The following is a 26,913-nucleotide window of genomic DNA, read 5'->3' on the forward strand; positions in this document are numbered from 1 at the left end:
TTTTTGTATTTAGAAGTTCTAGAGGGTTTTCTTGTATTATTTCCTTTATTATGGTGTTCATATTTTTAATTTAACATAGTCTTCTGGGAGACCTTTGATTTTTAAGTTGTCTTTGAGCATCCTGCCTTCCAGATCAGTTATTTTTGCTTATATAGAGACAATATATTCTTTTAGCATTTTTACATTTTGGTTTTCTTCTTCTAGATAGTCCTCCACTTCAGTATATTTATATTCTGAATCCATTGCTCCCTGTTTGCGTCTTTGGAGAGATTTGCCCACATGGATTTAATTTTTTCTGTGTTAATTATTTCTGCTGTTCAAGTCATAAGTTCTGACATTTGTTCTTTTCTGACTTGTTCTGTTTATGTTTTTTATTTCTCCTTTGAACCATTTTGGAACACCATCTTGTTGTTCCATGCTTCTAGGGGGTTGTAGAGGGTTTTGTGTCTCACCAGAAGGATCAGTTTCCTTTTTCTTGTAATGTTTTAGAGTAGTTTGTAGTCTTTTTAATGTTTTAATACTCATTCTCATTTATCTGCTTGTACTGTAGATTTTAGATTGGATTTTCTTTCTTTTGAAATTTGGATGATTTTAGCCATGTTTCCTGTTACTAACTTTCTGATTCTTCCCCTTTTTGAGAGTGGGTGTAGTTGGAGCTGGAATGCAAAATTGCCTCATCCTTCCACATTTGGGGAATTTCCTTTTCAAGTAGAATTTGGCAAATCAATTAAAGCAATGATCTACATTTTACCATCTCACAAATGACTGAACAATGTAGAGAATATAAGTCCTATTTTGTTTACTTTGTTGATTATGAAAAGTATTTCGCTTTGTAGAACAAAATACTGCTGTATAGGTTCTTTTGTAACAAAGTGTCTCTCATCCACGTATCAAGATCATTCAAGATTCCCTGAAAGAGTTCACAATAGAAATGACTATTTAATAACTGATAATAAACATCAAGTGAGGCATAAAATAGGTAAATGTATTTGTACTAAAATATTCATAATTATGATGGGAGAGCTCCAGTACAAAGTCAATCAACCAACAAGCATATATTAAGTGCCCCACTGTGTGATTGGGATACAAATACAATGAATAAAACAACCCTTACCTAGAGTTTACATACTAATTGGAGAGACAACAAGAAAATATAAGTATATAGCGAATAAATCCAAGTAAACACCAAGTAGTTAAATAAAGGATAGTTTGAAAGGAAGGGCACTCAATACTTGAAGAGATCAAGAAAGGTTTCGTGTAGAATGTGGTACTTGAGCTTAGTTTTTTTTTTCCACTTAATAGTATTTCATTTTTTTCCAATTACATATATAGTTTTCAACATTCATTTTTGTAAGATTTTGAGTTCCAAATTTATTTTCTTCCCTCCCCAAGACAGCAATCTGATATAATATATACATATACAATCATGTTAAACATATTTCCACATTACTCATATTGTGAAAGAAGAATCAGAACAAAAGGAAAAAACCACTTGAAAGAAAAAACAAAAATAAAAATGAAAATAGTATGTGTCAATCTGCATTCAGACTTCATAATTCTTTCTCTGGATATGGACGGCATTTTCTATCACAAGTTTTTTGGAATTGTCCTGCTGAGAAGAGCTATAAGAATCTATCATAGTTGGTCATCGTACAATGTTGCTGTTACTGTATACAGTGTTCTCTTGGTTCTTCTCACTTCACTCAGCATCAGACCATGCAAGTCTTTCCAGGTTTTTCTGAAGTCAGCCTGTTCATCATTTCTTATAGCACAATAGTATTCCATCACATTCATATACCACAGCTTGCTCAGCCATTCCCCAATTGATGGGCATCCTCTCAATTTCCAATTCTTTGTCACCACAAAAAAAGTTGCTATAAATATTTTTGTACATGTGGATCCGTTCCCCTTTTTTATGATCTCTTTGGGATACAGACCTAGTAGTAATGTTGCTGGATCAGAGAGTATGCATACTTTTATAACCCTTTGGGCGTAGTTCCAAATTGCTCTCCAGAATGGTTGGATCAGTTCACAGCTCCACCACCAATGTATTAGTGTTCGAATTTTCCCACATCTTTTCCAACATTTGTCATTTTCCTTTTTTGTCATATTAGCCAATCTGATAGGTGTTAGGTGGTGATTGTTTTAATTTGCATTTCTCTAATCAATAGTAATTTAGAGCATTTTTTCATATGACTGATAGATAGCTTTCATTTCTTCCTCTGAAAACTGCCTGTTCATATTTGAGCTTAGTTTTGAAGGAAGAGGAGTCTATGAGGCAGAATTGAAAAGGGAGTATATTCCAGACATAGGGGACAGCTAGTGCAATGTCACAGAGTTGGGAGATAAAGTATCACCTGTAAGCAATAGAGTCTAGTTTGGCTGGATCACAGAGTTCAAGGTGGGGAATGATAAGCAGTCAGGCCAGAAAGATAGATTAGGGCAAGGTTTGAAAGGGTTTTAAAATCTCAGCAGGCTTTTACGTTAAATCTAGAGGTAACAGTGGGAGCCACAGGAATTTATTGAGTAGGAGAGTAATGTGGTCACACCTGTGCTTAAGGAGAATTACTTTGGCAGCAGCATGGAGGATTGACTGAGGTGGGAGAGACTCGAAACAGGGGACCAACTAAGAGACTATAGCAATAATCTAAGAAGTGATGAAAATTTGAATTAAGATGGTAGCTATGTGAATAGAGATAAGGGGTAGGATGTGAGTGATATTGTGGAGGTTGAAACATCAAGATTTGGCAAATGAATGAGTATATGAGGTGAATACAATAAGAAGTCAAGGATAAAACTGGAAGAATGATGATGCTTCAACAGAAAATAGGAAATTTGGAGAAGGGGTGAATTTGAGAGGAAAGAATGATGAGTTCCATTGTGACTATATTGAGTTTGAGATGTCTCTGGGACATCCTGCTTACAATAGCTAATGTTCTGAGGTAGGATTGAAGTTTTTTTTTTCCTTTTTTTTCTTTATTGTTTGTTTATTTTAATTTTCAAAATTCATTTCCACAAGATTCTGAGTTCCAAGTTTTCTCCCCATCTCTCCCCTTCCTCCACCCCAAAATGGCATGCATTCTAAATACTCCTTCCCCTAATCTGCCCTCCCTTCTATCACACATCCTCCCCCACCCCTCTGCCTTTCTCTTACTCCCTTCCCCTTCTGTTTTCCTGTAGGGCAGGATAGATTTCTATACTCCTTTGCCTGTATATCTTATTTCCCAGTTGCATGTAAAAACAGTTTTTAATATTTGTTTATAAAGCTTTGGGTTCCAAATTCTCTCCCTTTCTCCCTCCCCACCCACCCTCATTCAGATGGCAGGCAACTCAATACAGGTTATATGTGTGTAGTCATGTAAAGCACTTCCATAGTAGTCATGTTTTGAAAAACTATGTTTCCCTTCATCCCATTCCACCCCCTGTTTATTCTATTCTCTTTTGATCCTGTTCCTCTTTAGAAGTGTTTGCTTCTGATTACCCCCTCCCCCAATCTGCCCTTCCTTCTATCATCCCCCCCCCATCCCCTTCCCCACTATTTTCCTGTAGGGTAAGATAGATTTCCATACCCAACTGAGTGTGTATGTTATTCCCTCCTTAAGCCAAATCCTATGAGAATAAGATTCACTCATTCCCTCTCACCTTTCCCCACTTCCCCTCCACTGTAAAAGCTTTTTCTTGTCTGTTTTGTGTGAGATAATTTACCCTATTCTACCTCTCCCTTTCTCCTTCTCCCAGTATAATCCTCTCTTACCCCTTAATTTTATTTTTTAGATATCACCCCTTCATCTTCAACTCACCCTGTGCCCTCTATCTGTCTATCTGTCTGTCTATCTATCTATCTATCTATCTATCTATCTATCTATCTATCTGCATGTACAGACATATATATTATTTCCCTCCAATTACCCTAATACTGACAAAGGTCTCGTGAGTTACAAATATCATCTTTCCATCTAGGAATGTAAACAGTTCAACTTTAGTAAATCCCTTAAGATTTCTCTCTCCTGTTTACCTCTTCGTGTTTCACTTGAGTCTTATATTTGAAAGTCAGATTTTCTTTTTAGCTCTGATCTTTTTATCAAGAATGCTTGAAAGTCCTCTTTTCACTTGAATGTCCATTTTTTCCCCTGAAGGATTATACTCAGTTTTGCTAGGTAGGTGATTCTTGCCTGTAATCCTGTCTCCTTTGCCCTCCGGAATATCATTCTGGCACAGCTAGATAGTGCAGTGGATAGAGCACTGGCCCTGGATTCAGGAGTACCTGAGTTCAAATCTGGCCTCAGACACGTAACACTTACTAGCTGTGTGACCCTGGGCAAGTCACTTAACTCCATTGCCTAACAAAAAAAAACAAAAACAAAAAAAAACACAGAATATCATATTCCAGGTCCTCTGGTTCCTTAATGTAGAAGCTGCTAAATCTTATGTTATCCTGATTGTGTTTCCACAATACTTGAATTGTTTCTTTCTGACTTCTTGCAATGTTTTCGCCTTGGTCTGGGAACTCTGGAATTTGGCTATAATATTCCTAGGGGTTTTCCTTAGGGGATCTCTTTCAGGAGGTGATATTAGGGCAGTTTTCCTTGATAATTTCTTGAAAGATGATGTCTAGACTCTTTTTTTGATCATGGCTTTCAGGTAGTCCAATAATTTTTAAATTATCTCTCTTGGATCTGTTTTCCAGGTCAGTTGTTTTTTTTTTTTTTTCAGTGAGATATTTCACATTGTCTTCTATTTTTTTCATTCTTTTGTTTTTTACAATGTCTTGATTTCTCACAAAGTCATTAGCTTCCATTTGCTCCATTTGAATTTTTAAGGAAGTATTTATTCTTCAGTGAGCTTTTGGACTTCCTTTTCTATTTGGCCAATTCTGCTTTTGAAGGCATTCTTCTCCTCATTGGCTTTTTGGACCTCTTTTGCCATTTGGATTAGTCTATTTTTTAAGATGTTATTTTCTTCAGTATTTTTTTGGGTCTCCTTTAGCAAGCTTTTGACTTGTTTTTCATGATTTTCTTGCATCCCTCTTCATTTCTCTTCCCAGTTTTCCCTTTACTTCTCTTACTTGCTTCTCAAAATCCTTTTTGAGCTCTTTCATGGCTTGGGACTGATTCATATTTTTCTTGGAGGCTTTGGATGTAGAAGCTTTGACTTTGTTGTCTGGTTGTTTGTTTTGATCTTCTTTGTTACCAAAGAAAGATTCTATGGTCTGACTTTTTTTGCACCTTCGTTTGCTCATGTTTCCAGTCAGTTACTTGAGTTTTAAACTCTTTGTTAGGGTAGGGGGTCTGCTTGCAGTGTGGATAATGTACTGTCCCAAGCTGCAGCAGTTTTGTGCAGTTGTTTTCAGAGATACTTCTAGGGACCTGTAAATTTTCAGTTCTTCCAAGGTGGTAAGATCAAGGGTAAGATGTTTACTCCTTTCCTGGCCTGTGCTCTGGCCTATGAGTGATCAGAGCCACTCTTTTCTGCCTTGGAACTATGAGGAGGATCCTCTCTTCACTGCTGCTACAAGCTCTGCCATGCCAGGACTTCTCCTTGCCCCAGGACCACCACCCAGAACTGTGACCCAGATCCAAGCATGGGCGAAGCATGAGAATCCTGCCTCAGCACCAGCAAAGAGATCCTTGCAATCCCCCTCTGATCAGACACTTGATCCCCTCTCTCTCTGTGGACCAAGAACTCTGGAAGCAGCCACCGCCCAGGACTGGGCTTGGACCAAGCTCCTCTCTCACTGTGGTCACAGACTTTTCCTACTGAATTTCTAAGTTGTCTTTGGCATTTGTCGGTTAAGAAGCCTGCAAACCGCCACAGTTCCCCTTGATTCAGTCACCTGAGGCCTGCTGCAGGTTCCCTGAGGCCTTGTCTTTGTTTGTAGGGCCCAAGATTAACTACGCTTCTCTCCCAGCTCGGCACAATAGACCTTTCTGATCAACCATTCAGGTTGTCTTGGGCTGGAAATTTGTTTCACTCTTGTCTTTTTGTGGGTTCTGCTGCTCTAGAATTTATTTAGAGCCATTTTGTATAGGTATTTGTAGGGGTTTGCGGGAGAGCTCAAGCAAGTCACTGCTTTTACTCCGCCATCTTGGCTCCGCCCCCAGGATTGAAGTTCAAGAAAGAGGTTAGGGCTAGATATGTAGGTATAGGAGTCCTTAGCATAGAATCGATAGTATTCTGAGTCTGGTATGGTGAGGTCCTCCATATGGCGTTGTTGGGCTTTTGTGGGATAACAATATATTGATTACATCAAGCCATAGGACATTGCAGGGCCTCCTAAAAGAGATCTGTAATCACTCAAAGGAATTTGGCCCAAATGGAGGAAGAATTTGTCCACTGCCCAGATTTTAACAATCTAAAGTGACATACTTGTCTAATAATATTTATGTTTGGACAGTGAGGTGGGCCTAGAGTTAAAAGAAGAGAGTATTGGAATGTTTTGTGAAATTGCAAAGCACTTACTGATCCCAAGATTCTTATAGCAACAAAAGCTCACTTTTTTTTTTTTTTTTTTTTTTGGTGAGGCAGTTGGGGTTAAGTGACATTGCCCAGGGTCACACAGCTAGTAAGCATCAAGTGTCTGGTCTGAAACCAGATTTGACCTCAGGTCCTCCTGACTCCAGGGCTGGTGCTGTATCTACTGTGCCACCTAGCTGCCCCCTAAAACCCACTTTTTTCAATATATTTTGTCAGTGTTGCTGTATAACAATGCAACTTCTGTCCTCTACAGAACTAAAGATAAACACAGAGGGTGATGGAAAAGTGCATTGTAGGTGTGAGCAGATTGTAATATATAACCAGCAAGGAACTTTGAAGAACAAGAGTAAAGGATGTCAGTAAAGGATGTCAATAAAGAATTCTAGACAGAAAGAATTTCTAGGCGGAAAGAGAAGGTGGGCTAGTGAAGAGTGTGGAATGTGCGTGGGTAGCTAGGGGATTCCATTGGGGTCCTCATGATATTGGAAGATATTGAGGAGGGTCTCCAGTATGTTGAGTGGACTCTCTGTGTTGAACCTTTGCGAGGACATTGACAAGAGTCGCACAGGATAGGCAGGTTTTTGAGAGAGTCTTTGTTACTTATTATAATAAATTTATTATTGAGAACCTTGGGAAACTCATAATCAGTACTCTTTTTGTAGTTTCTGTTTATGGGAAAGAGATATGTGATGTGAACATGCCAATATCAGATATTAAAAACAACCTCTAGGGTATATATCATAAGGCTAGTGCAAAGTAACCTTTTTTCCTATACTCTCTACAGCTTAGTACTGTAAATTGGTGATATTTATGATGAGATGATCCCAAAAGAGTTTTTTCTGAATCATCAAAGAAAGATAAATTATATTGAATGTATTTTGTGCTGAAAAGTAGGAAAGTAGATCCAGAGCTGGCCTCAGAGTCAAGGTGACTTAGGTTCAGATCCCACTTCTTACATATACTGGTGATGTGATTCTTTGCAAGTCATTTAACCTCTCACTGCCTCAGACAATTCTAGGAGTCTAAGTTTCAGAACTATTGCTTATCTTCATTGGTTGAAGGAGTTTCCTCACCTGGAATTCCCTGAATCAATGAAATAACTGCTTCCAATCAAAAAGAAAAAATACCATTTTGTGTTGTGCATTTTGTTATCTTTTAATGCTTCAAACAGTGGTAATTTTCATATGCTGCACAGTTTGTAGTGGGGAGAGTAAATCTTGTAAAATCTTGATCAGTTTCTTTTTGAGATTAATCTGGTTATGGCAAATTATAATAATGCTATCCTGTATGTAAAATGATGAGTCTGCATATGCTTTGAATTGTTTTTCCACTAGTTACGATGGTTGTGTTGATTCACATACACGGTTTTGTCTGACAGTATGTGTTTGTCAGACCACAGAGTGGTATTGATCATGGAATATAGTGATTCAGCTCACAAATCTGGCCTCAGTTAATACAGTTCAGCCAATATTTATTAACCTCCTTTATTATGTAAGACACTGAGGTCTGAGCTCAGTGGGCATAGCACAGAGGCAGAACATTCTCTAAGAGTGTTGTAATCTTACTTTTTTTGACCATGATGAATCATTGTACTTCATACTGTGAAATAATTTTACCTTTATTTTATACCTCTGGTTGTTTTTAGTCCCAATATTCCTATTCTAAATTAATGGAATAGTTTCCATCAGCCTCCCCAAAGATTATGACTTGCTTCAGCCATTGAGCTCAGCATAGTTTTGACTGAGTGTATATGAGTTACATGTTTCTAAATTAAGTTTGGTCTTTTGAATTGTGCTCTGTGTTCCCAAATTCTGTTGATGTCAAAAGACAGCCAGTTTTGTAGTTTTGTACAGCTTTGACTTCCTATAAATAGAGCCCTTTAAACTTTCTCTCTAAGAACTGTACGGTTTTTTATGATAATTATGTTTCTTTAAGTAGCAACTAAAATTTTAGTAGTGTGTCTGATTGATATTTTCAATTGTTTTTTCCCAAGTAAATCACCTTTTGTTAAAAAATTAAAAATCACCATAATTTACCTTCATAAAATTTTCATAATCACTTTCCACATTCATTTTCATAACCTTATATAATAGAAATATGCTAGTCTCAGAAATTTGATTATTTCATTAACCAAATCTTAACTATTTAGGTAACCCAGATAGTTATATTTTGGTTTTCTGACTCATGCTCACATATTGGATTATTTTTGTTTCATTCCATTTTCATTTTTTGGTTTTCTTTTCTGCCTTTTTTTTTTTTTGTTGTTGTTACAAAAATTAGAAATCAATCATTTTATCCTGGTTAGTTACCTTTTTTAGAGTTTATTTCATGATGACAAAATGTAATTGTGTTTTTTGAAATTCAGATAGAGGAAATTTATTTTCCCCATATAATTTAAAATTAGTATTTCATTTTTAGGTTTGAGTTCTGGGAAGATTTTGAAGATGACCATGGAAAGGGGAGAGAGAATGGTTACCAGAGTCTTCATAAGGTTCTAGAGCCTTTCCTTCTTCGAAGAGTGAAAAAGGATGTAGAAAAATCCCTTCCAGCCAAAGTGGAACAGATTCTCAGGGTGGAGATGTCTGTACTTCAGAAGCAGTATTATAAGTAAGTTACTTCCTGAGTTGGCTGTTAAGTTGTATTGAGGCTGCAGGTGGAAATGCCTTCAGTTGGGCAACCCCCAGTGAAAATCCTGCTTCGCTTTTTTGTTTTTGGCCAATGCTGAATAGTATTGTTTTTCTTTTTTTTTCAAGTCTTCCCATCCCCTTTTTTATTAGCACAAATGGGAATTAGTGCTCAGTTCTTGCTAAATGGTCCAAAGTGTAGCCCAATTCCCAGAGAAATAATGATGCTTTCCCCTATTTCCCCCTTGCGCCAGGAAACAGATCATTATATTAAAGAATGTTCATTAATAACCTTGGAATTGGTACAAAGGGAGGAACATCCTTTCCCATTTGAAGTGGACTATATGCAACAGATATAACACAAAAGGATTTGTGTCCTTGATTTAGGTTTTGTTGTAGGAAGGCCAACACTGGCTTAGATTATGGCTTCCATTATTTATAACTTCACTTCAAAGTTTTGGACCAGTTATTTATATTTGAAAATTAATGTTTCAAAATTAGAAGTCTTCATTAAAATAAAAAATGAAGAAAAGAAGCAGCATCTCATTTAGAGTTATGCTTTGTCAATAATTAGCACACTTAAAAAGTAGTTTTGTTTTTTTTCCCCTCTGTCTTGTTGCTTACAACCTACCTGAATTTGGAGTCCAGTATTTTTCAGTTATTGTGACATGGAAAGGATTATAGTAGTGAGAAAGAAACAATAAGTCTGTAAACAATGAACATAGAATGTGGGAAAAACCACACACTGAAAATAGGCTGAAATTGAGACTGTTTTCCCAGTTTTGCCCTGCTTTTGGAGTAGCTCTTTAACCTAAATAGGCTGTCCTTCCAGTTAAGCTGAGATCTTGAAGAAATTTTACCTTGGTTTAATTTGTCTTTACCAATTCTATGTTTTTTTCATGCTGCCATGCTCATATTCTTTCTTTTCCTTTTTCTTTTTCTTTTTCTTTTTTTTTGTTTTATAAGAAGAGGGAAGTGAATGAGCTAAGAAATTTCACAAATCAATAAAAGGAAAGAAAAGGAAGGAGAAATGAAAACCATGCATCTATTGATGGAAGTTAGAGGAGGGCATCAGTGTATACATTTTCAGCCCAACAGTCTGGCCATATCATAATATTCAGCCATTGTACTGAATATACTTTTTTTTTTTTTTTTGGTACAGGTCTGTCATAGGTTCTAAATCCATTGTTCTGGGCTTGGAAATATGAAAACTCTTTGCACTTGATTGATCCTTGTTAAGGATAACTTGAGAGAAGAAACTGCTTCGTTATTTGTTTTAAAGCTTAATGTGAACGATCATGGTCATGAAGTTGACATGCCTAAATAAAATTATGTATATGATTATAGCTATGAAGGCCTAGAATGAATAGTAAAAACATTCACTTTTCCACTTCCCATTTTTCTTTTCCTTGAAGCCTTTTTCCATTTTCCCCTCCCTTTAGCCTATTATGTTTTAAAATTTGGCCTGATAAATTATATTACTGACATCTGCAGGTGGATTTTGACCAGGAATTACAAGGCCCTCTCCAAAGGGACAAGAGGCAGCACATCTGGCTTCCTTAATATTGTGATGGAACTGAAAAAATGCTGTAACCACTGCTACCTGATTAAGCCTCCTGAAGAGAACGAACGTGAAAATGGGCAGGAGATTTTGCTGGTGGGTCCTTACTCTGTGCATAATAAGTATCTTTTTCTAAAAATCCACAAACAAATCCACAACAAAATAAAATCTACAACAAAAACTCACCTATCATAGCTACCTTCAAATTAATTCTTTTCTGTCTCATTCTTTTCTAAATTTGGTTTAGGGGAAGCTTTTCTTTTCTATTCAAGACTTTTTTATTTATTTGAAGAAATTATCTGTTTAAATTAACCAATGAAGAAATTAAGGTTGTAGATTCTTTTTTAATGACTTAATTCTTTAGTTAAAAATGCTTTTAAGTTGGGCAGCTAGGTGATGCAGTGGATAGATGGCCGGTAGGCCTTGGAGTCAGGAGAACCTGAGTTCAAATTTGGCTTCAGACACATAATGCTCACTAGCTGTGTGACTCTGGGCAAGTCACTTAATTCCAATTGCCTCACCAAAAAAAAAATTCTTTCAAGAAACATTCTGAATACCTCTTTTATACTTAACATCAGTGCTGTGGGAAATGGAAAAATACACAATAAATAGTTCATTGAGGACAAGGGACCTTTATGATCTTCCTGAGATGCCAGGATTTATATAGATTAAAAACTTAGGGTAATAAATAGAGATAGAGTGTGCAGTAAGTTGCTAAAGTGATTATAATCAAGTGCCACAGGTAAGAGAAATCAAAGTTAGGAAAGATATAGGTTTGGTAATTATTCTCGTAGAGAAGATAATGGAAACCATGTAGATGAGCAGTGCCTAATAGATGAATTCTGGGAATACTAAAAGGCAGGAAGAGAAGAAGGAACTACCCAAAAGAGACAGAGAAATAAGAGCCGGGAAAGTACAATAGCATAACCATGGGAGGTGACAGTTTAAAAAAAAACATCGATCACTGCTGTTACATACTTTAGAAAGTTTGAAAAGTGTGAGAACAGAGAGAAGACACTGGATTGGTAATTTTCTTAAGAACATTTGTAGTAAAGTAGTGGTGGTAGAAGTCAGATTGTAAAGTGGTTATTAACAGAGGGGTATGACCAGGTCCCAAACCAGATTATATAAAAAGCATCTATGAGAAGAAGAATCCTTTGAAGTCAAGAACAGTTTTATGTGTAGAAATGGGGAAATGTTTCAGCCTCATGATTGGAATGACTTTTAGTTCTTCAGTCCCTGATCAGGAGCAGTGGGAAGCTGATCCTTTTAGACAAACTATTAACAAGACTTCGAGAGAGGGGGAACAGAGTTCTGATCTTCTCCCAGATGGTGAGGATGCTGGATATCCTGGCTGAATACCTGACTATTAAGCATTATCCTTTCCAGGTGAGTATAATCAGTAATTGGAGTTGCAAGCTTAATAAGCTGACCCACAGTGGGAAAAAGTCAGCACTCTTTTAATTGTCTTAAATCTAGAAGTAAGTCTAAGAAGGGTCTTATATTGAAATAACTTATTCTGGGCTTTCTCCTTCATAAAATATTCATATGAAGGTCACTTTTTAATTTGAGAAAGAAAAAGCAAATAAAAGTAAGGTGGGTTTGCTTCTTACATCTCTAAATAATGGAGAGGAAAAATTGGTTGTCTGATATGGGAATCACAGGAACTCAAGAAATGTAGTACAAACCAGAAAAAAAAAGTAACACAGTATGTTGTTTTATAAATTTTCAGTGAACTTAGAATTGAATCTGGAGATATAGCCTACTTTGAACTGGTTCTTTTTTTGTTAGTCCACTGATTTCTGGAATAAGTTTTTTAATAGAATGTAAACTATTTACTGCTACTTCCTGACAATCATTCAGGTATATGTTCTTGAGATTTACTCAGGAAAAAATCTTATCATATGGATATTAAAGGATTTTGGCAGAGATTTCTCTGATAGTGGTTTATATAGTGAATAGGTGAATTATATGTTTTGTTTCTGTTTGTACAGTGGATTAAGTTAAAGATTTGTTTCTAACTTGTTTGACTGGAATGGCAATCCCATCAACTAGTGTCATAATTTATATATTAGGTTTAAAGGAACTTTTGAGTCAGTAGGTATCAGATTTCCCTTCTTAAATCCTACCCTCAGAGCCTCCAGCAGATCTTCTTCCAAAATGTTCTGAAGAGCACTGTTTAGAATTTCTAGGCTTTTATGTTATTTTTCTTTAATAATTTTCTTTCAGTAGTGTTTTATAGTGTGGCTGTTCCACGGAAATAGATTCTCTCTTAGTGTATTTGATCCCTCAGTTGCTTTTACTTTAGTGACTTATGAATGCCAAATAAAATCAGAAGGTAATCTTATTCTCTTTGTGCAACCATCTGTTTTCTTTCTGCAAGAGCTGAGGTGGAACCCATTCCTTTCTGGTTCTTGTGTCATAGTAGCTTAGGTCATTGGGTCATCTCCCTTACTAGCAGCAATGAACTGGATTTTTCTGATTTCAGAATGTAGAATGGGATACTGTAGACCATATTTCCTTTTGACTTCCTTTTGGCTGAAAAATCAAATGGCATTTGTATTCTCTGGGAGAGAGGGAATGAAGTTATAAGACAATGATGTGGTTAGACTAAAGAATGCTAGACTGGGAATTTAGAGAAAAGTCAGGTTTATTCCTAACTTTTCCACCAATTGTGTGACCTTGGGTAATTTAATTTTTCTAATCTTGGTTTCATCTTCTATAAAATAGAGATGATAATAGCTATCTTACCCGTCTCATATGAAAGTTGTGAGGTAGAAATCAAATAATGTATATAAAAGTGTTCCCTAAAAGTTAAATATGTTTTGTGTAATATAATGAGCAGTGTGTTGCATGTGTGTGTACATATGTTTATATATACACACATGTTGTTACATTAATGGTATTTGAACTACTTTAATAAAAAGTTTATCACAAATTAAATTTATGTGATTTTAAAAAAAATTGCTTAAATCATTTGTAAGCTTAGCAGGGTTTCCTTAGGAAATACTTTTCCCTAGACACACATCATTGTAATCAATTGTATTGCTTCTCACTGCAAACTTGTTTGGTACCTACAAATATAATTAAAACAAAGCAGTTAAGCAAGGATTGGGTTGCCATCATTTTCTTTATAGTCCTTGGTGTAAGGTCTTATCCTCAGATTCTCCTAAAACAGAACACTTTGAATCATAGCCTTTCAGCTATGATCTTGTAACAAGAGATCCCATGTCATGGGGTATGCTGCCTAAGCAGAGTCCTTACTTACATAGACCTAGCCAGGGCCTTCAGGTTATTTTTAATCTCTGCCTAGTGGGGACAAATGAAGGTTGCAAGCCTGTAGTGTTTTCGGCTTTTGGTGCAGCTGGTCTTCCATGACTGTTAATTCTTTGCTGATTTATTTCTACAGCGTCTGGATGGTTCAATTAAGGGAGAAATCCGAAAGCAGGCACTGGACCACTTCAATGCAGATGGATCTGAGGTATAGCATTCTCTGTCTGGCTTTGTTACTTGAGCAGCTTAGAGTCTAAATCAATAATAATAATTGTAGTTCAGATGTTATATAGTACTTTACTGTTTACGAAGTGTTTTCCCTACAATACTGTGAGGAAGGTAGTGAGGGAAGACTAAAATTTAATATTCTGAGTTTTAGGAACTATTCATTATCACCATCTCCCTTTCTGCCTTAGAAAAACAGTAAGAATTCCCAAACCTTGACAAGATCACATTAATAATTTGTCTCTTAGAAAGCAGGCTTCTTTATATGTGCTTCCCTTCCCAGACTTGAATAATAAATAAATTCTGCTAGCAGCGATGTCATGCTATATGGTTCATGTGATAAAATTGCTGGGACTTGGAGGACAGCAAGGCAAGAGGATGGGTTAGTTTGTGAGGAGGATTAGCTTTGATGAGATGATAACATCAAAAGCTTCTATGTTAGAAAGAACTGAATTCTTATTAGGGCTGTGCCACTCTTTGGATGTGGCTGAGGATGAACTATATGGGTTTCCTTTTGATTCGTTTTAACTAGGAGAGAACAAGAGATATGTACCACTTAAAAACATCCATTTAAATTTCTTTTGAGCTTCCTTTACACTATTATATAATAGTTGGTACTTTTATTATTCCTGATTTTAGTAACAGGGATATTTTTCATCCAGTCAGCCAGCTGGTTCCAGCTTTGTACTAAATCAGTACATATTAAGTGTCTATGTTGTACCACTGTGCTAAGTGTTGGGAGAAGTACAAGGCAGTTCCTTCTGTTGTGGATTTTACAAGAGGATCAAGTGAAGTAATTAGAAAAAGTATTAGATAATATATGATAAGTCAATCGAGTGTTAAATTGTGTGGTTTTAGACTGTAGATAGCATAGGATTTCAGAAAGCAAAAAGAATGGAAGCTGTGTGGAGGTGGGAATGCCGAAGTGTCAGATTTAAAGGGGCAGAGAAGAAAACAAGAGGCAGAGAAACAGTGGGAAAACCAGATAAGTCAGACATCTCTGGGGGAGGGGTGTCAGTAATTCCTGAAGCCAGAGTATGTTTTGAACACAGGTGACAGATTTGTTTTCCTCCCAGCTGTAGGGCATAGAACACTCTTAAAATAATTGTGTGTGTTCATCAGTAATTGTACTCTCTTTGCTTTGAGGCCAAGGGTGGGGATCCTCTGGGCATTGGCGTAGTTTCATTTGGCAGAAAAGCAAAACCAGGAAGACCAGTTAGTTGTCAGATTTGTTATGAAGAGGATTCCATTCATATATGAGTGAGACCAGATGGTCACTGAGGTCTCTTCTAAGTCTCAAATTCTCTGATTTTTGTGGACTGAATAAGATAATGTTGCTTTGGTTACTGTTGTATTATTATAGTAAAAAATGATTTACTCTCAGTGGCTACTCTGGCTAAACTATTCAGAGCAGAACTTAAAAAGGTTTAAGAATAAAAGGTAGTTGATGAAGCTTTGGATAGTGGTTAAATTCCTGTTATCTCTCTTTTCTTCTTTTTCCCTCCCTCTCTTCTCTCTCTGTATCTGTTTCTGTTTCTTTCTCTCATAAAGTTTTGTTACCTGTTTCTACTTAAAACAAAGAAACACATGATCTGAAAATTTTATGTTTCCCTCTCCAAGATAGAAATAAAATTGTGTTGCTTTTTTGGTGTGGGATAGAGGAAGGACTCAGTAGACAAATGATTCCTACCCTTCATCTATAAAACCTAATCCTTTTGAGTTTTGGACTTTTTTTTAAAGGGGGTTATCTTTCATCCTGAAGTGAGAAGTTCCATCTAGAGTATCATGTGTTATTAATTTCTAAATGGAAAGACTTAGTTCTGCCTTTTTTTTTTCTTCTTTTCATGAAACCCCTGCTGGTCAATCCTTACTGGGTCCACTGGCTATGACTTAGCCATCCACTTTGAATATTTCCATATCTAATTGCTAACAAACATGACTGCCAGTTGGAAAGTGAAGACTATTTTATCATCATCATTTGGGCAAAACTCAGATAATTTTTGACTTGTATTTATATAAATATGTGTATATGTATTCATACTAAAACACTAATTACATTTCTAACAAAATTTTACGAATACATTAAAATGTAACCATGACCCCCACCTCCCAAGTACTTGAAGACAGACATCTGGATAAAAATTTTCTTCTAATATACTTTTCGTTCTTCATATTTCTTTTTTTTTTAAATTAATTAATTTATTTTTAATTTTCAACATTCACTTCCATAAGATTTTGAGTTCTAAATTTTCTCTTCTTCCCTCCTCATTCCCCAAGACAACGTGCAATTTGATTTAGGCTCTACATATACATTCATATTAAACATATTTTCACATAAGTCATGTTGGAAAGAATGGGAGTAACCACAAGAAGGAAGAAACAAAAAAAGCAAAAAAAAAGCAAGTAGTATGCTTCAATCTTCATTCAGACTCCATAGTTCTTTTTCTGGATGTGGATAGCATTTTCCATCATGAGTCTGTTGGAGTTCTCTTAGATCCTTGCATTGCTAAGAAGAGCTTAAATCTATCATATTCTTAGTATTTCTTTGTGCAATACCAAATCCTGACTTTGAACTATTTCTATGTAATTTCTATTGTTCTCATCACCATGACATATGAATCATGTATAAACCTCTGTGCCATTTTGTGGGCTGGTTTTTTTCTATACTTGGACCCTTATCTTAAATATACATACCCTTCTGTACTTTATTTTATCTGTCTTTCTACTGCTGTAATCTATTTGATATTCCTGTGTTCTTTACTAGTCCTAAGAAATGGATAAACATTCGAACCTGAAAAGTATTTTCATGTGCCATTTTATATTGAGTGTTTTACTGAATTTTATCCACCACAGAAAAGTGAATTAAGAAAAACTACGTTAAGAGCATTGTTTGTGATTGTGTAATTACATGTCTTTGGATATGGAATAAAGCAGTATGGTGTTAATGAAAAGAGCATTGGAATTAGAGGCCCTGAGTTTGAATTCTGGTTCTGCTACTCAACTGTTATATGACTACTGTCAAGTAATTCCCTCTCTCAGGTCTTGTTTTTCTCATTTTTAAATATGGGTAATGAAGTGCCTGTTATGCTTTTTCAGACTTTAACCCCTCCTTTCGTGAACTGCTTGCTCTTTCCTCTTTTATGATGAAATTTCACTTTGCCATCAGGTCCTGGTCATTCTTTTAGCTTCCATAAAGTTTGCCCATCATATCTTAACTTTTCTTCACAACTGCAGGGGTTTCCAGGGATACAGGGCTTATTGGAGTATGAAACTGTTTCTGAGACAGACACGACATAAAGTGGTGTATTGCCTTATGTACAGGACTTCTGCTTTCTGCTCTCTACACGGGCGGGTGGCCTAGGAATTAACTTGGCTTCAGCGGATACTGTGGTCATCTTCGACTCTGACTGGAACCCCCAGAATGACTTACAAGCCCAAGCCCGAGCACATCGGATTGGACAGAAGAAGCAGGTTAGAGGAAATGTCAGGATATCTCTACCTTTAGTCTGCAGGGATTCAGCCCTTTTATGACCCATATGTAAACTGCAATGTGTCCCAAAAGTCTTAGTGTGGTTTTAAGCAATTAAAGCTATGACCTTTGGGTAACTTGTGCTTTCCTCCCATTTTATCCCATTTCAGCTAGTGTAGACATCTGCTGGATAATAATAAAGGATAGTACCTTTTTGCACTTAAATGGATTTCCTATTTTGTGTGTGTGTATGTGTACACACACACACACACACACACACCCACCACTTGAGAGTGTAGATAGTACACCACTAGGGTTTCTTGTGAGCTTTACCCTAAAGATGGTATTATTTTGCATGGATATAGGATAGGTAATTTCTCCCCTCACTATGTTTGGGTAATCATTACCTATCATTCTCTTCAGTGAGCCCTGTTTCCTTGTTTTTCCCACTAGCCAGATATTCCCATACATGTTATGGTTAGAAGTATTCTATAGATGGCTTTTCATGGAGCATTTCATTTAATAATGGTGTAGAAATCTATCTTTGTGTGTCATTTATACAATTTATTGTTGATATAGCTTAATCAAAAAAACCATTTTTGTCTTGTGTTTAATATTTCTTTGATTTTTATTGCAATATGACCACTAATAGCAGTCTTTATACCTTTATTTAATAACTTTTATTTAAAATGAGTATCTGCTATATTAAAAATACATGTCTGATTAAGACTACTACCTGAATGGATAGAGTATAATAATTTACATTTCAAGCAGAATAGAATTGACCTTTTCCCCCTAAATGAGGCATCACATCAGTTGTTCTCTGGGTAGAGCTAGAGAATTTGCACAGTACATGTCAGATGCAATCCTCCTTTTACTTTGCTCTACAGGTGAACATTTACCGCTTGGTTACAAAGGGGACAGTAGAGGAAGAGATCATTGAACGAGCCAAAAAGAAGATGGTACTGGATCATTTAGTGATCCAGCGTATGGATACCACAGGCCGTACTGTCTTGGATAACAACTCGGGCAGGTCGAAGTAAGTACTTGATGCAGGGAATGAAAGAGATCCAGCTGAATATCGGCTGTAGACTGTGTCTTGTCAATCAGGTGTCACTGTGCTTGACATGAGGAGTTCATTCAGAAGTCACGTTGGAAATTCCTGGCTACTGAACAAAAGAAAGTATATTAACATCTATGTTGTTGTTTTTTGGGTGGGGGGAGGGTTGTTTTTATTTCCTCATTTTCTCTCTTTTTTTTATATCCTAGCACTTGCTCCAGTTATTTTCTCTTGGATCTTACGGTCTATCTACTCTTTTTGTTTCTTGGTCTTTTCCTTTTGCTTTCAATTCAATAAGCATTTCTTAGGTGCCAATGTACGATGTGTTAGGTATATAAAAATTTAAAAAAAATCAGTAATTGCCTTTTATTGAGGGGATGCGACATGTAACACAGATAAGTAAATACAAAAGAAATCCAAAGCAGTTACAAAGTAATTTGCAGAGAGATCACTAGTGGTGCTTCCCTTGAAGGAAGCTAGGCATTCTAAGAGGTAGAAGAGAAAGAATGTGCACTCATCCTGGAGGTCAGCCAGAGTGAAGGTGCAGAGGTGGACCCAGCAGTATTGTGTATTATAGGCCAGTGTGGCTGGAAAGGGAGTGTTTGGGAAGGAGAATGATATTTAGTAAACCTAGAAAGGGAGCCTGGATACAGATTGTGGAGGGTTTCAAGTACCAGAGGAGTTAGTATTTAATCCTAGGAAGTTGCTTCTTGGTCAGGAAAGTCAGATCTGTGCTTACAGTAATATCTGCCTCTAAGCTACCAAGCAGTTGTAACAGGAGTTTTAACATTTTCCTACCAGACTTTAATCCCAAACACTATTTGACTTTTGACTATTTGACTGTTAGCTATTAATCAGCACAAGTGAATCAACTAGAATCATAATCTTTTTCTTACTCTTCATAAAAATGTTTGTGTTTGGATTCTTAGTTTCTTTCATTTAATAATTGATGTGATATTGAAAACAGGAATGGTATAGAAAGTAGGAGAAAGTATATTTATTTAGTTGTCTTTAGGAAAGAGGACAACTATTTCTTGGTAACTGCATGTTTCAAATTGTATTTTCTGGTTGGGTTTTTATTTTATTTTATTTTTTTAGTTACGGGAAGAAGGGACGTAGACTTGAATTGGATGTTTGATTCTAGAAGTTTTATAATATTTGGGCGCAAAAAAGGGGTTGACTCGAATCTGTTTGTTAATATACATGGAAATTTCAGTGTATGGAGTGAATTTGTTTGGGAAAAGCTTCATTCCTTTGTATGTGGTTGGACTCAAGCAACTGGAAAGATACTTTGTGATTGGCACCCCACTGGGCAAATTATTCTTAAAGCCAAAAATGTGTTAGGAATTTCTTTCTTCAGAGTTGTTTAGAAATATTCCTTGATGAGCAAGGTAACTGCTGAGGAAAACATGGAAATGCCTTTGTCATTTTATTCACACCGCATAGAGGGAGATTGCCTTAACAACATTCCATTCTATTGATGAATAAGGTATCTGAAGAGGCTAAAGCCCTGTCTTTCATGGTTGGGAAGGTATAGAATATTTTTTCTTGGGTATGTGTTAGGAAAGGGTGGCTCCATTAAGTATTTCAGATGACAACTACCTTTTCCCTTCCTTGCAGTTCTAATCCTTTCAACAAAGAAGAGCTCACAGCTATTTTGAAATTTGGAGCAGAAGATCTCTTCAAAGAACTAGAAGGGGAGGAGTCAGAGCCTCAGGTGATTAAACATGTTGGGGGAGAATATTGGCATACATATATGTGTATATGTATAGGTATTACATATGTATGTATTATGTGTATATTTTTCCTCTTTTTGAGAGTTCTAAGGAATTTCTTTTCCAGAAGCACATTCTGAGTTTTGCCTAAAAATTGTTCCAGAATAAATTACTTAAGGGAACTAGCCAATTTTACTTTATTTTGTCCAAGTTTCTATAAAATTAAATGGGACAATTTGAGGAATGGTGATGAAGGTTCTCTCTTTTTGCCTGCTGGTTCTGGTGGCTTTAGAATTATTTATTATTATTTAGTCTTTATACTGAGTTTTAATTTAATTATTTATGTTCCAAGTTCTCTTCAGCAATTAAGATTAGGTTTGAAAGTTATAGAGATGATAAGAAATGGGGGAGTTAGAGAACAAACTTTTGAGGCAGTTGGCCTAGGCATATCAGTACTTTTTTTTTGAGCTAGACAGTGGGGTTAAGTGACTTGGCAAGGGTCACAAAGCTAGTAAGTGTTGTGTGTGTGAGGCTGGATTTGAACTTAGGTCCTCCTGAATCCAGGGCCAGTGCTCTATCTACTGCGCCACCTAGCTGCCCCACATCAGTACTTTTTAATGAATGCATCGATACTTTTAATATGACTTTATTGAAGAGTGCAATTTTTTAATAATCTTAGTTTAAATTATATGTCTGTTGATTTTTAACCTCCTAGGAAATGGACATAGATGAAATTTTACGATTGGCTGAAACCAGAGAGAATGAAGTGTCGACAAGTGCAACCGATGAGCTTCTATCGCAGTTCAAGGTATGGAGCCAACATCTAGTCTTGTGTAACAAAATGTCTTTAGTGTTGGAGTTTGGTTTAAGTGTGAACCCCCATTCGTGTTATTCCATGGAGTATAAATAAAATAAGGGCTTTTGTGGTAGTGAAAAATAAAGCCTTTTTGCAAATTTAATTAGAACCTCCATAATTTATTGATATCATTCCTTACATGGTTTGCCAACTTGGCTTTTCTGTGGTATCTTACTCACATGGTGGTGTCTTCTGCCCCAAACCTTTAGTTTTCCAAGTTGAAAATTGTATTTCTGGAGTTTGCTGCTACTTCCTGAATCTTTAAATGTCTTATAGTATAATTTTAAAAATGACAACTTTGGAAGAATTTTTTCACGTAAGACAATATTATTGTCATTAATAATATTATTTGCTATTACTATTAGTAATAATGCTGTTCATAGTGTGAACAACATTACTATTGTTATTAATAATAATTGCTAGCATTTGTTTAGCCCTTTAAGGTTTGCAAAATGCTTTATAAGTAGGTGTTGTTATTACTATTACAGATGAGGAAGCTAAGGCAAATAGTGGTTAAATGACTTGCTTAGGGTCTCACATATCTAGTGTCTGAGGCTAAATTTGAACCCAGATCTTCCAGACTCTACATCTAGCATTTTATCCACTTTACCACCTAGATGCCAAATTATCACTTTGTACTTTCTTTCAACATTAATGTAATAAATAAACTTAGAATTCATAGTAGTTAACAAAGTATTATAATGTACTGCTATAATAAATAGTCTATAGTAAAAAAATGTCTGTTTCTCAAAGCTTGAGTCTACATTTCTCTGTTTGAACATTTTAATTAACCTTAAGATTAACATTGAGTTGACATCACTTAACATCAATTTTCACTCAGCAGCATTAAAAAGAACACTAGATCTATAAAGTTTTATCCTGGCCCTTGTGAGGCCTCCAGGAACCTGCCTCACATTATCCCCTGAAATATGTAGGGTTTTCTTTGAAGAAACTCATCCACAGCAAAGCAGTGGCCCGTGTTACAAATGTAACATAAATATCAGCATTGATACACTGCACTGCAAATAATGACATTTGAGTCTTAACTCAACTAGATTTCTGCATCTTCCACTTCACCTCTCTTGGCCTCAGTTTCTGCATCTGTAAAATTACAAGGTTGGACCGAATAATATCAACCTTCTCAGCATCATCCTTCTGTCTTTCTTTTTCCTGATCACAAAACCAGAGTATTCTTATGACTTAGGAAGACTGATTCCTCCATCTTTGCTCTTGATCCCACTTCCTCTTCTCTTCTCTAGTTCTTTTGTCAAACATTTCTCTTTTCCTTATATGTCTTCAGGCTTTCCTTCCTTTCTTTCTTCCTACAATCATTCTCAGATCTCCCTATTCACAGAAAGGCCTTGACTGTTTTATCTTTTGGCCCCATCCATTTGCTATTTCTTTTCTCTCCTCATCATTGCTAAGCTTTTTGAAAAAAACTGTCTATAACTAATGACTCTACTTTCTTGTTACACACAGTTGTTTCAGTTTCTTACTATTGGGCTTCTACTTCCAACTATTTTACTGAAACTGCTTTCTTTAAGGTCACACCAGTGACTGCCTAATCATGAAACTAATGGTCTTAAGTCCTCGAATGCTTTGACCCTTTGGCAATTTGACTTTTAGACTACACCCTCGCAAGTGTATACAATTCTGTTTTTAGATTTCAGAGACAAACTCTTGGGGTGCTTTGAATTGCTTTTCTCTATCTCCTTCAATTGACTCTCTATCGTCTTCTTGACCTCTTAATGTGCATGTGCTCTGTATGTTTTCCTTTTGCAGTCTTGTTGAGTTTCACAGATTTATTACAACTTGTATGTAGATGATTTACTTAATCTGCCAGGCTATTTGATATATTTTTCAGGGCTCCAGACTTTCATTTCTGCCTGGGTGTCCCGCTGCAATGGGAGCTGGACACCATCTTTATTCACATATGCTATAATTTATTAACCCTTCTTTTTTATTTTTTTAAAATTTATTTTATTTTTAATTTATGACATAAGCATTTCCATAACATAGTAGAATTAAAAAAAAGATGATTGCACATTAAACTGCAACTCTATTATGTACAACTTGCTGTTCCTTTTAAATACATAATAAAGTTATCATATAACTTTCTTTTTTTTCCTCTTTTTCTCCCCCTCCATGACTACCATTAGACACAAGTGAGTGTGTATCTATATGTATTTAAAATCATTTTGTACATACGTCTTTTTATCAGTTTTTTCTCTAATATGTACTTATAGCTCTACGTATTTCACTCATTCTGCAAACATTTATTAAGGACCTCATTTAAGCAATAGTGGATAGGAGGAGAAGGTGACTTTAAAGACAGGAAAACTTAGGTTCCAGAACTGTTTCCAACGTATGCTGGCTGTGTTACCCTGGGCAAGACATTTAACCTCTCAGTGCCCCAAGCCACATCCCTTAAGGTTTCTCAAGAGTGTGACATGGCCCAACCTGTTCATTAGGATAGTTATTTTGCTACGTGGAGGCTGGATTGGAGAGGGAGAGGCTAAGTGGGCTAAGTAATTGGCTAAGTATAATAGTCAGTAGGAAGTCCTAAGTGCCTACTATGTGCCAGGCACTGTGCTAGCACTGGGGATAAAAAGAAAGGCAAAAAACAATTCCTTCTCTCATGTAGCTCACGGTCTAATGAATGAGACAGCATGTAAATACTTATGCACAGATAAGCTACACACAGGATAGATTAGGGAAAGTCCTCAGAAGGAAGGCACTGGAATTATGGTGGAATAGGTAAGGCTTCTTATGGAAAGTGGCATTTTAGTTGAGACTCGAAGGAATCCAGAAATGGAGATAGGGAATATAATAATGCAAGTTAATGCAAGAATATAATATAATACAAGTTGAGGTCACGTAAGTGAAGGAAGAGGACAAACGTAAGAAATGTAGTGATATCTGGTAGGTCCTTACAACTGATTTGATATAGGGGATAAGGGAGAAGGATAATAAGATGACTTTGGGTGATAACTCTGGGTTGTTGGGAGAATGACAGTACTGTCAGGAGAAATCCTGAAGTTTGGAGGAAAGACAGGGTCAGTATAGGAAAGATGATGAGTTTTGGCCTTTGGCATTCTCCTGTAAATTATTCTCTGTCCCAGGAAATAACTTTCAGTAGATATGAAAAAATATCAAATGTCAAAATATGAAATTACTTTGTCTTTCACATGCACACAAATATATGAGGTTGCTCTAGTTTATTATTCTTGAATATTTCATGTCAAGGTTTTCTCTTCTTAAGCCTAAAATAAAATCCTTTTCCTAAAGTCAGTTTTCTGAATTGATATGATATTCATTCTGAATTGGGCAACAAATTGGTATGCTTTGCTAGTAAGGCAGAACATTTGAAGGTCAAAATGGAAAAAATTTCACTTTAAATTAGCTGGGTTCTGATATTTGGTATTTTAATTAAAAGTCAATAGAGCATCCAGTGTGATGAGGAACAACTGTTGCTTTGAATTTTGCACTCTAAAAAACCTGACAAACTTCTGTTGAATAGCAGTTTGTCACCTTTATAGAAGTATCAATATCAGTTTATTATGGACTAATAAATGGAGATCAACATTTTATATCTTAATTAAAACCTATGTAAATTTGCCAATTAATATCAGACAACTTATTTTACTAAAAATATAAGTGATTCAAGTATAAAACATGTAAGACTTTGTATTTATGTTTGTGTTCGGTCTTTGCAAAAGTTCTAATGGGGGATAATTTAGAGAAGGAAATGAGTATGATAATACTTTATCTGTAAAGATAATATAAATGATACCCATAATCTGATTTTTTTAATTAAAAATCTTCTTTAACATTCTATCATAAGTTTTAGAAATTAAGAAAAAGTCTGTGTGACAAAATAGAGGTGGGTAAGGAGGAGATGGCACTTCATCTTTTAGGGCCAAGGATGATCTAAGTAACTTTTTTATTTGCTATCCAGTGGGGGAAAACCTCCTGCTCATTGACCTAAAGGGAGAATGTTACTTCAGAACTGTTCATCCAAGGGAACAAGGCATCTTGAAATCTCAGCTTCCTGGTATTCTGAGTCATATGGCATGTTATTGGCTTGATAGAAATATAAACTCAGATTTAAAGCACTGAATAAATTTAAATGTTGCCAGGTTTTTACAATTGGAAGGTGCTATCTTTTTGAAAGTGGTGAGTCTTTTCTTTTAAGGTGGCCAATTTTGCAACCATGGAAGATGAGGAAACTGAATTGGAAGAACGATCACATAAGGACTGGGATGAGATCATTCCAGAGGATCAGAGGAAGAAAGTAGAGGAGGAGGAACGACAGAAAGAATTAGAAGAAATTTATATGCTGCCCCGAATTCGGAGCTCTGCAAAAAAGGTACATTGTTTTAAGGTGTAGTGGAATCAGTTGGATGGAAGGATCTATAACCATATGAACTTGCAGATTTGGATTGTGTCTTTCATTGAAATTATAAGCAAAATCCTTGGATTTGTTTTTTATATATTATATGATGAAGATGTTTTCATCTACAAGACATTCCTTTTTAAGTTTAGTTAATTTTTATTTTGTTTATTGGAGGTTAATTGAGGTTAATATGAGGTTAAGTTACTTGCCCAGGGTCACACAGCTAGTAACTATCTGAAACAGGATTTGAACTCAGGTCCTCCTGACTCCAGGGCTGGTGCTCTATCCACTGTGAAACCTAGCTGCTCCCATTCCTTTTTTTAGGAGGAGGACTATAGAGAATAGGTGACATGATTAGAGAATAATAGGATAGGCAATTAAATATCATGGATAGAATTTGGCAGTGGTGTTACAGCTCTTCGTTGGTTTTATGGATTCATCTTGTCCCATTGTATATTGTCTTCCATCTCTCCATAAAGCCCTATAAAGCAGGCATGTAAACATTCAGAGTAGTGCAGAGATAAGAAACTTATTTTTTTGTTCCTCTACCTAGGGCCATTCATCTGTGGGGAAAAAATATAATCATCAAAGGCCGCATAAATAGGAAAAATAAAGTTCTTTAATGAGAGAAAAAAATTATCATTTCTATGATACTTTAACATGCAAAACATTTTGCTTACGTTATCTCATTTGATTCTCAAAACACCCTTGTGAGATTGGCGCTATTATTATCCCCACTTTACAGATAAGAAAACTGAGGCTGAGAGAGGTTATGTGACTTCATGCAGGGTTACCTAACTAGTAAGTGCCTGAGGCAGGATTTGAACTAAGTTACTCCTAACTCCAGTCCAGCATTCTATCCACTGCATTACCTAACTGCCTGAAAAACACAGTATTTCACCAATCTATATTTTTAATTCAAAATGAGAACATAACTTTATTGAATAAATAAAACAGGAGGTAGAAACTTTTTTTTTCCAAGTCCCATGAACAGGCATTTATTAAGTGCTTGTTATGTGTTAAGGACTGTCCTAAATATTGGGAATATAAAGTAGGCAAAAGATAGTCCCTGCTTTCAAGAAACTCACATTCTAATGAGAGAAACAATATACAAACAGTTATGCCCTAACAAGACATATAAAGGACAAAATAGAGGTAATCAACAGATGGAATGCACTAGTATGAAGGGGGATCAGGAAAGACTTCTTGAAGAAGGTGACTTTAGCTGAGATGAAGGAAGCCATGAGACAGAGGTGACAA

The 26,913-nt window shown here is 36.0% G+C and overlaps 1 protein-coding gene across 1 annotated transcript in view; it reads left to right on the forward strand.

The window, feature by feature from the left end:
- The window catches only part of CHD2 (chromodomain helicase DNA binding protein 2), a 129,652-nt gene that overhangs the window by 56,508 nt on the left and 46,231 nt on the right, over positions 1-26,913 (forward strand). The window contains exons 17-25 of the mRNA XM_027851981.1: positions 8,893-9,081; positions 10,593-10,755; positions 11,896-12,048; positions 14,069-14,140; positions 17,479-17,628; positions 18,517-18,665; positions 20,307-20,403; positions 21,117-21,209; positions 25,453-25,626. Coding sequence (XP_027707782.1) covers positions 8,893-9,081; positions 10,593-10,755; positions 11,896-12,048; positions 14,069-14,140; positions 17,479-17,628; positions 18,517-18,665; positions 20,307-20,403; positions 21,117-21,209; positions 25,453-25,626 — 1,240 coding nt within the window. The remainder of the gene's footprint in view (positions 1-8,892; positions 9,082-10,592; positions 10,756-11,895; positions 12,049-14,068; positions 14,141-17,478; positions 17,629-18,516; positions 18,666-20,306; positions 20,404-21,116; positions 21,210-25,452; positions 25,627-26,913) is intronic.

Source organism: Vombatus ursinus, unplaced genomic scaffold (assembly GCF_900497805.2).
Source record: "Vombatus ursinus unplaced genomic scaffold, bare-nosed wombat genome assembly UNPS02009205.1, whole genome shotgun sequence".
Classification (NCBI taxonomy): domain Eukaryota; kingdom Metazoa; phylum Chordata; class Mammalia; order Diprotodontia; family Vombatidae; genus Vombatus; species Vombatus ursinus.